The sequence below is a fragment of the Phytophthora infestans genome, genomic scaffold, assembly GCF_000142945.1.
Source record: "Phytophthora infestans T30-4 supercont1.2 genomic scaffold, whole genome shotgun sequence".
Lineage (NCBI taxonomy): Eukaryota > Oomycota > Peronosporomycetes > Peronosporales > Peronosporaceae > Phytophthora > Phytophthora infestans.
In genome coordinates, this window is record NW_003303757.1 from 1,669,794 (window position 1) to 1,679,977 (window position 10,184).

Genomic DNA, 10,184 nt, shown 5'->3' on the forward strand with positions numbered 1-10,184 from the left:
TGGTTCCAGGCTCCATCTTGAAGTTGTTCAACTTCTTGACGAGAAGCCGGTTCTTGAGCGTCTACTTGTTGAAGTGTTCCTCGAGCATCGTCCACGCATCAGCGGCAGTCAGTGCTCCACGGACGTAAACTTGGTACGTGAGACTCACGTTTCCAGCGATAACACCAAGTGCCTTCAGATCGTTGGTCTTCCATTCTGCCGTGGAGCGATTACTCACTTGGTCTACCTCGGGCTTGATGATCTGCGGCAGCAGACCCTTACGAGCAAGCTTCATCCGCATGTCAAACTACCAGTGGAAGTAGCTGTCTTCCACGAGCTTGTCGATGTTGTCGGCGTAGCTTGGGCTCATAACCAATTGAGAGTATGCGTTCGAGGCTTGTAGTAGTCGAGGGTTAAGAAGAAATGAAATCCGAAAGTGAGTTTTATTGAGTTAGTTGTTCCTGGCTTGCTTTGCTAGCTCCTTTCTACTTTCCTCCGTAGTCCTCCTAATCACATGTAAATCCACAAACAAAACATACATTTCGTCGGCAGCGCCTATACTCGTCATAGGCGTTGGCAACGTAAATCACTTGCGTTTTGTATGTGTACTGGATATGCACAAATCCGACCCTGGCTTTAACCATGCCAATCATTTGGGAGCAGCCAATCAGATATCTCCATTCGACCCACTTCAACTTATGACCCCTCAGGGCACGCTTGCCACGCACCAACCGCGTGCTCCAGGCACGTGCCTAGAGGTAGGTACCCAGGCGAAGTGACGGCAAAGTGCAATCACAACAATCTCCCCAAGCCATTTCCGACATTGCCTTGCTCTTTCTGAGTATGCTTCTCACTGCATTTCATGGGGTCTTTAATCAACCCAAACCTTAGTCATTGAAACCTTTTATGATGTTATGGAAGGCACCCATTGCATAAACTCTCATTGATATTTGTTCGTTTTACCCCCAAGGATTGTTTGTACAAATTGAAGAATGCCATCACCCCCCCCCCCTTTGAGGACGCACAACTCCCGTTCTTCGCCGGTTCCTTGGTGACTGCACCATGAAACAGCTATAATTAGCTCTGGGATGTAAGTAGCTAGATGCATTTGATGCAGTCCCTGTCAAAATTGGCCTAATGGAGATGACGGTCATATCTGTCATTTTTTTAAATCATAAAAATGAAATTTAAAAGCTGGGCCAGCTCGTTGGTTAATAGGTACTACAAGCGTAATTTATATTATTTAAGAGATACACCCATAGTTTGATGCGATGCATAATCTATCGTGCATCCAACTACGTGCATCCAACAACGCTAATTATAATGTCATTACTTACTAAGTGCCAGGTAGGTAGTACTCAAACTCTAGAGTTTTTTTCAAGCAAGGCGCGACTTTGTCGTGGAACGTAGACACTTCCAAAAACTAATATTGATACCCTGCACTGTGCGACCGTGAAGACAATGGCTTGATATTTTAGCGTTAAGCCTCGGCTTAAGTGGCCGTCACGTGCTGCAGCATCACTTGGTGTGTTCGAGGCGAGAGCATGTCTCCGGCATGCATGGAGTAGGTGGTGGGAATTGTGAACTTACCGTGGTCCGGAGTTTGTTGTTCCAAGCAATCAAAACGAAAGGTCGCTGATACGGAGGGTGCCAAGGGAAAGCAACACTGAACTGGGAACCCGTCCGATAAAGCCTTCATGTATGCACCGTGATGGCAAAGTTAGCATTATGTAGTGAAACCGAACTTCAGCATCGTACCGCTGAGAAGAACTCCTGCACACTCTCAAATGCTCTCGTAGTTTTCGAGAATAGCTCAATCACGGGGAGGAACTCTGACACCTGCATCACAGACGATAATGACAGTATGTCAACAAAGACAAATACACAATTGACAATGACAAAACTTACGCTGAGGGGAAATTGGTCGCTCATGTAGACAGTTGCAGGAAATAACTTCGTGATCTTGTGGCATGATGGCTGAGTGTGCACCATAATGCAGCGACGAGGGTGCAGAGCACGTAGCGACACGGGCAAACTCTCAATAGACAGTCCAAACCAGTCTTCAAATGTCATTTCCTCTTCTTTGACTTTTGTCTTCATGTCCCAGTCGTCAATTTCAGGGGAGTCTCTTTCCTTATTACAAACCTCAGCCTCTTCGGTCTACATTCCAAACGAGCCATTGGAACTCCCTGCAGGCGAAAAAAACAAGTCGCGAAAAACTTACCGAATAAGGGAGTATGAGTTGTCCCATGTGACAACAAGCGTGCCTATGCTGGCAGTCTTGAATGAACCGCTCTGCTCTTTTAAATGAGCCTGGGTACGTTGGAGAGGAATGATTTCGTCCCTTTCATCCCCGTTGTTCTCTTGGAGAAAGCGAACACCAAAGATGATGTCACGCTTCTCAGTTGAAAACTTCCACACCACCTCCTCGCCCTTCGCCAGCTCCAGCGACACAACGTGATTGGATTTGGGATCAACCACCACCTCGGTATAGTGGTCTGCAGCTGCAGTCACTTCGGTCAACAATGATACTGCATTACACGCAGTCGATTGCTAATCATAATTCAAAAACAGTCAGAAAGCGGCAAATTGAGAATGCTGCCTCTACGTACTCGCTCGTCGATCGATTTTGGAGGCGGATGCTTCGGGTTGTGTGGCTTACGGTAGCGAAGCGATGCCTTCACACCGATCATGTCAACAACCCGCGTATCTTTCCAACAGCCAATGTCTTGTAGCATCGGAGTAGAAGAAAACCAAGCGCATTTCTTCTCGAAGGCAACATTGGATGCGTCGAAATCGGTCGTAACAATCGACATGGTCATCAAGAAGTGCACCATCTCGTCGAGATCGAGCTCCGTCAGCTCCGTGTCAAGCTTCAGCAGATTAGTGCACGTCTCCGCCTCGTTATCCAGACACAGGAACTTCCCATCAGAGCCTAGTAGTAAAAACGACAAGTCTCCTCGGTTCCACTTGCCTTTCGTAGCCCACTAAGGTTACATCGAAGCGGATATCCTGGGCCGCTTTCCAGATCTTCACCGTGTCCGATGGCAGCCAGCGAGAGACACCAGGAACCCACGTGGAAACATCGATGTGCATCTCACAATAAAAGTCGGGCACTTCAGCCAGGCGGGGACAAATGCTGTCAATCTTCTTCTGCAGAAGTGCAGGTGCTTGCTCTTTCTCTTCAAATAGCAACAAATTGTTGGAAGACTGCAGTGCTCCATATCCCTTGAAAAGCGCTAAAACTCACCTCGGCAAATAAGAAGCCGCATAATCTCTTCGTTTTCCGATACCAAGGCATGGTGAATGGCCTTCCAGCCTTCGGTATCACGAGACCGAACTCTTGCTCCAGCGTCCTACGAGTGGACCCAGCGAGTCAGTACTATTCTCCTCGTGCAGCATCGACGTTGCGGAGATCAGAGGGGCTTATACCAACAAAGACTTGACGATTGCTGTTGAGTTTCGATGAGCGAACTTCAGCGCCAGATGCAGTGCGCGATTACCTCGCACGTCTCGTGTCTCTAGCGCCGCCTCACCGTCAGTCTTTAGTCACTCTCGGATCTGTAGCAAGTTCCCATTCTGTCCGTATCACGTAGAAATTAATTATCCTTGGCAATAAGGTGGTTGCAGCTGTAGCGCTGTCGGGACTGACCCAGAGCGCTATCTGGAGTGAGGTGGGCGCTAGGTCGATCGGATGAGCTCCATTGCTGACTGCATTCGAGCTCTTCGTCATCGTAAGGTATTGGCTGCGAAGGCGACAGCTTGGCTGGGACGAGTATGTTGAACCTTTCGTTTAGAATTTCATTGCTTTAGAATCTTTTCATTCCCTTTACATGAATAATCGATCTTCACAAGGATCCTGCTTGACAAAATGAGTTTCTCATGACATCAAACTGAAGGTGTAGCTGTACTGTAGCTGAAACTAGTCGATCTTGGGTGTGTGGTCGCTGCAGTCTATGCACCGCGGTTGGCGACCGCAGATGAAGTGACAGCGATTTACTGTGAGAGACAAAACATGAAAAAAGGTGTATTTATTTTTGTTTCATCGAGCTATTAACCCCAACATATTTTGTCCTTGGAGAAAGGGCCAAAATTTGGTCAGTGTTTGCCGCCTTCTGGGGAATTTTGTCCTTTTGAAGGACAAAAACAATCGTACTTAAGACGTTTTTGACACTCTGAAGGGAAACTTCAACCGCACTCTTGGCGCGCGCGCTAGTGCAGCTACAGGGCCCTTAACGTTACAAGGAGATGCTTGAGAGCGACTCATCTAGCAGTTCTTCGTCTGATAGCGACGAGAACACCGCTACTGAGGCAACGACATGGCGAGACGTGGAGAGCTGCGAAGTGCAGCTGCAAGTGAACGATGTTGAGCGCACGCTGCTGATCAAGTCTCGTACTGAAGCGGGCGCGGTTTTGGCGCGTCTTCGACGGCGCATGTTTGGATCGTCGTCGTCTGGGCGAGCTAGTGTCGGTGATCTAGTAAGTGCGTGGATGGGTGAATCCATACTATCTGCAATCAAGAACGTCGTGAATAGAAGCATGGAGCCGGAGTGGCATGTGTGCGTGAAAGCGTTGCTGCAGTTTGTGGAGGTGGAGCTTTGGCTGAGCTACTATGCCGTCACGCCGACATTCTTCTACCACCGAGACAATCGTAATTACTTTCCCCCGGCACAAAGCGCGATGCCGCAAACGCGATACATGGCAATATTGAATGCGTTGGGAGTGCAAAGAGCTCGTAGTGATGGTATGACAGAGCAATGGACCGCTCCGATGAGTCCTGATAGAGATATTTCTCATGTGGCTGGACTCATTAGACAGTTGTGTGGAGAAATCGGATTCGTAGAAGGCACATCAATTGCCTCGCTTGATGATGATATGATTCGCCTTCGGTCTCATTTGGTTGATGACGTGGGGCTGACACATGTTCGAAACCCAAAAAAGGGGTAAGCACATTATGCCGTGAATATATTGCGTCTTCATCAATGCTTATATCGGTGATGTATACAGGTATGGACCCGTTCAACATGGGATTGTTTTTCTTACAACGGGACTGTTTCTCGGAGGGCATGTTGCCACTCGTGGGGAGCAGACTGTAGACATTGTGAAGCTTTTACAACGGTCTTTATGCGGTGCCGCTACTGAAAGCCGGATTAAACTCCCTGGTATAGTTCATGCATTGGACCGGGGTTATCAATCCATTGCAGTAAGCCAGCACATCCATAACGTTGGTGGTAAAATAGTTGGCACACACGAGCGAACTGGTAACTTTCCGTTTACCTACGGAAAGAAAGCTGGTAAAGACCAACGAGAAATTGCAGAGAAGGGTGTAAAAACAGCGTATTGGGCGTCAAAAAAACTTCCTGCTGTAAAAGCAACAGATACTGCGGCGGGAACTGCGTATGCTCTAGCGTATCGATCCGGTCTTGGTAAAGTGGCCACATGCTATACTACAGATCGAGCTTTTGGACCGGGGCGCTGGTCATGTATTTGCACCCCACCCAAAACGCAAAGTGTGTCAAATATTGACAGCTTGTTTGAAGCTTTCGAATGTGGCATTCAGAAGCTAATGGAGACACAACGTACTCCGGACTGGTTTCTTATGCGAAAGTTTTGGATTACAGGCTCGACAGCTAGTCGAATTTTTTAACCATATTGCTCGTTCTTCACCGGATCCACAACTAGTGCAAGACCCCGTAACTGATCCACACGTGAAAACGGTGTTATTGCTGCTGTCAATTCAATGCTCTCGTGGCGTGTCTAATGGGGAAGTAGTTGCCCCTGTTCTCCTCTCTAGACAAGAGCTAGAAGCCAAAACATGTGAAGAATTGAAGTCGCTTTGTCGTGATGGTGGCCTCCCAATTACCGGCAGAAAAAAGGAGCTTGTTGAGAGGCTTTGTAATGGGAATTTGACCGACACTACGGATCAAAACTCCTCTGGTGGGGAACTTTTGTCGTCTTGGTTCATGTCGCCAACGTCGTCAGCTGCGATGAAAATTGGCTCACACAATGAAGCAAGTATTTCAGATCACATTCAACAGTTTTTCGACAAACATTCTCGTTACCATGTCGAGCGACTGAAAGATTACGGTCTACTGTGCGGGTAAGTGGGTTGTCCCTGCTAACAATTGAATTTGTTACTGGATAAAGCTTTTGTTATTCTTCTAGACGTGAAGCTCCTCACGCTGCCTTTTCACCAGATGACATAGGATCGATTCTCTGCACTAATCGAGGCAGATTTTTTGCTGTGATGGAATATAAGACACGGGTGGTAGAGCGAACAAAAGAGAAAGAAAACGAGCTGGCGGAAAAGTTTGGAGTGTTTACCTCTGTAGAGGTGGCTGCAAGCTGGTACGGTACTACGACGTTCAAAGAATTGATACCAGATACAAGTCACAGATGTCAAATTCTCCATGGGATCGTTTGCAGTGGGCTTCGCGATGGCTTTATTGTTTATGCCTCACCGACAAAGATCATTCGTGTGGTTCATATTTCAGTTGGAGACGATATGTGTGGAACATACCATGAGGCGATGCTGGTAATTCGTGAAGCATACATGAGGTGGATCTACGATGAATCTGTGCCAATTCCATCGTTTTCCTCGCGCGACTTAGGTCACTGTATTGATTTCGATACCTTGGCACAGAATTTGGACTTGTGGAGAGCTCTCGTACGGATGGTAGATGAAAAAGGGTGTCCTTTGCCACCTGCAAAGCATATCCTACCATCGTTGGTTGCATACTGGAATCGGATTAAGGGAGGTATCGACGTTTATTCTCGATATCTTAAAAACGCCAAGGCTTGCCATTCATCACTGCCGCCGACGGCGGCAATTTGGCTACGAATGCTCATGACACTCGTATATAATGCGTACCAGTCACACCAACTCTTTCAGGTAATGTGATCTTTACAATTCTTTTCTTGATTCCTTTTCATCATAGTGTATACACGACTAGGCGGAAGACCACCTGCGCGACAACACGCGGTGTTTGTCGTATACCTCGTACCAAAGCTACAAACACAATCTCGCCAGTTTTAAAGGTTTTTGCCGTGATGCAGCTCTTTCCCTCGGAGCCCCTGCCACCTCCGACACAACGCGCGTTCTGCGATCACTGGAAAATCTTCCGGGAGATAATGAAAATGACACACATGAGCTGTGGTCGGGGCGAGGTTTTGCTTACAAAAAGAGAGATCACTACGACAGAGATCCGGAGTGGATAAATCGACGGCTATCAGGGCGATTGAAACACGACCACGTAAGGCTATTTGATCTGGAAACATTTTGATATATGTACGCTCTAACCCGTGGACTTCGTACCAGATATTAATTGAAGGTGAATCTACACAATTATGCTGTGTTCTATGCTGCCAGCTGAAGCACGACCAAGAAAATGCCGGACATACTCGGAAAGGTTTTAAAACGCGGTATCAGTGCAGTGACTGTGGGGTTGCTCTGTGTCGTACCGAGCGCTGGGTCGGTCAACTGTCGTGCTACACCAGATTTCACGCTGATCAAGAGTTATCAAAGCCGCCTGAAGCACCCGAGCAGCTTCTCCCGAGTACAAGACAAAACTCGCGGGTTAGAACCGCACCAAACCGTCAACGGAACTCGCTGAATACCTCAAAGCAGCGTGCTCCGAGAGTGCGCTTACAAAGCAAGAAGCGTAGGCGATCACTGCGCTTACAGGAGCAGGAATAAGTGCTCCTTAAACTTTGTCCTATGGAAAAGGACAAATTTTTGGCCTGGTATGTAGGACAAATCGTCGTCACGTAGCTCTTCACGACGCCAAGTTTCAGTCGTTATGCACGAAGCAAGATTTCAGTTGCTTTCATCACAAACGGGTTTATATTGCTGCTTAACGTGTTGGGTGGCCATGCCTAGCATCTAATTGCTGTTTTTTTTTTTGCTTGTGGCAAGCAACAGAAGTGAGAATTGGTCCTATTTTTTGTCCTACCAAAAGGGGCTGTTGGGGTTAAGGGTGCTCAGGTAGCTAGGCGTATCCATAATATATTTCTATACTCCATTATCTTTATAAAAAGGGAAAATTTCCAAATCCTGGTACTCTGGCTGAGTGCATTTGCGACCTAGTACTCATATAAATAAACTATTCATATCACAAGTCTTCCATTCCCTCCAGCGTGATGTCGTGGTGTTAGACGGTGGAGCAGTCTCCTGGTCGCTCCATTTCGCTCTCCATTGGTGTGCGGCTCGCCACTCGACAAGACGCTACGTTACTTATCAAGAGTGTCGCGCTCGTACAGGGGAATGAGGCTTGGCTAAACTCGTCACTAAGCGTGCGTATCGTATGTTAGGTGGATTTACGAGGTCCAATCAGATACCTGCATTTTCCCTCCGCATCTACCCTGCGAGTGACCCGTCTCAGCGTAGGCAAGTACGGTTACCCACCGTTGCGTCAACTCCTTCCAATTCCCTTCTCCAGACTTCACAAAAGAAACTGGCGCGTACTTGTAAAATGGCGTCGAAGAAGTCTGTCGTCGCTCAAATGGTGGAGGAGTTCCCGTTTGAGGCCACTGACATGGACTTTGTGAGGGCGTTCAGGGTATACCAAGCGAAGGAGTTGAGGCGTGCACGAGGCTACACCTCAAACCTCAGGCGGGCTCTTTAGCTAACAACAAAGAAGGGTTCATCGAGCTTCTGCGCTCGTATCGACAGCAGCGACGTAGCGAAGACGCCGCAGTAATGGCAGGACCACACAAGACATTCACGAGAGCAGCAGAGGAAAAGGCGACCAAGCACTGCCGCTTCCGTTTAGCGAGCTTTGTCTTTGGTGATAGTCTGATTGAGTGCATGGGCGAGATGGACGGGATACCTGGTCGAGGATCTGTTGGTTTGGGAGCTGTAAATGCCAGCGGTCAGTACTGGCATGGCGTTGCGTCTAAATTCTGCGGTGCAACACCTCGCTACGACAACCTCATTAAATCACAAGAGGAATATGAAGGTATTTGGCCGGCTGGTACGCCACAGCTGTCGTCGACTAAGCTCATGAAATTGTGGCAGGAGATTTGATCGCTATACCGTACGGCTAAGTCGAGGTTCACTCGTTCTGGAACGAATGAGGTGAGCTTCGTCTCGTTCTGAGACGACCGCTCAGATGTTTATTTTGTACGTGATTGGCTTAGCCTTCGACCGGAGCACGAAGTTTTGTGGAAGGAGTGCTCCCCTTGAATGCACGTGTGAATACGTTGCGAGCTTAGAGAGCGGCAACAGCGGCTGAGCAGCATGGCAAGGAAAACCCAACGCGTCGTCGGCCAGATCCAGCTACACTGGAGGAGAAGTCTTGGCCGGATTAAGCTGGGACGAAGAGAAAGAAAAGAAAGAATCTGCTGTTACAAAGACGGCTGATTTAGCCCAAGCCGTTCACAATGGAATGCTTATAATTAAAGATCTGAAAGAAGGTGGCACAGACAGCGGGGTCGTGAATCAAATCCAGCAGAACATAAATCCTCTCATCGAGAAGTGGGTGAGCGAAATAGATTAAGGTCACGCATGCGTAATGAATAAATGTCGATTCACAATTTATTATCGTGGTTTTTGCTGTGTGTGTGTTTGTTTTAGCTTCTCGACTATCTCACTTCGCAGAACACTTTTAATAGAAAGAAGACAGCTATAATCACTAGCCTCGTGTGTTAGCACATCACGAAAAGCTATGCGAGTTAGCTAGCTTCTGATAGCAGGTCGTTGGCGACAGGGTCGGTTTCCTGGTTGCCGTTTACTCGTGCTGTGGTCACGAAGCTGTGTAGTATGACTGCGCAGTGAATAATCTTCGTGACGTGTTTAAGACTGTGCTGACGTGGCCGCTGAAAAATGCCTCACTTCCGCACGAAAAGACTAAATGCCCATTTCTATTGTGATCCTCGACTGCGATAAATGAAAATTAAACGAAACCTTTTGAGTCATCGCCAATCAATCCTCCTAAAACCTAACATACAAGACCCACCCTAAGAAGAGACAAGGCCGCGCTGCAGCGTTAAGTGACCTAAATGTGAGTGTCAAGGTCCTTATTGAAAAAGGCTTTGAGATTTGAGGGTGTGCAAGTAAGTCAACGCATAGGGTATCGTGTCCCGGGGAAGAAGGTTAGTGATGACTACCAGCGCTCCTGTAAAATCTTGAGGTTGCTTCTGTAAGTGTTTAGGAAGTCCAACCTCACTGCCCATGCTGCGTACGATAACCTGTTCACATTTGCACA

The 10,184-nt window shown here is 47.7% G+C and overlaps 2 protein-coding genes across 2 annotated transcripts; both read right to left on the minus strand.

The window, feature by feature from the left end:
* Positions 1–1,428: 1,428 nt before the first annotated feature.
* On the minus strand, positions 1,429–2,079 carry PITG_01466 (uncharacterized protein; the record flags this gene model as incomplete). The annotated part of the gene is made up of 3 exons (XM_002908086.1): positions 1,429–1,672; positions 1,738–1,818; positions 1,888–2,079. The coding sequence occupies 3 exons, from the start codon at positions 2,077–2,079 to the stop codon at positions 1,472–1,474; spliced, it is 474 nt and encodes a 157-aa protein (XP_002908132.1).
* Positions 2,080–2,199: 120 nt separating this feature from the next.
* On the minus strand, positions 2,200–3,557 carry PITG_01467 (uncharacterized protein; the record flags this gene model as incomplete). The annotated part of the gene is made up of 6 exons (XM_002908087.1): positions 2,200–2,532; positions 2,592–2,900; positions 2,968–3,159; positions 3,273–3,335; positions 3,416–3,420; positions 3,533–3,557. The coding sequence occupies 6 exons, from the start codon at positions 3,555–3,557 to the stop codon at positions 2,200–2,202; spliced, it is 927 nt and encodes a 308-aa protein (XP_002908133.1).
* Positions 3,558–10,184: the final 6,627 nt, after the last annotated feature.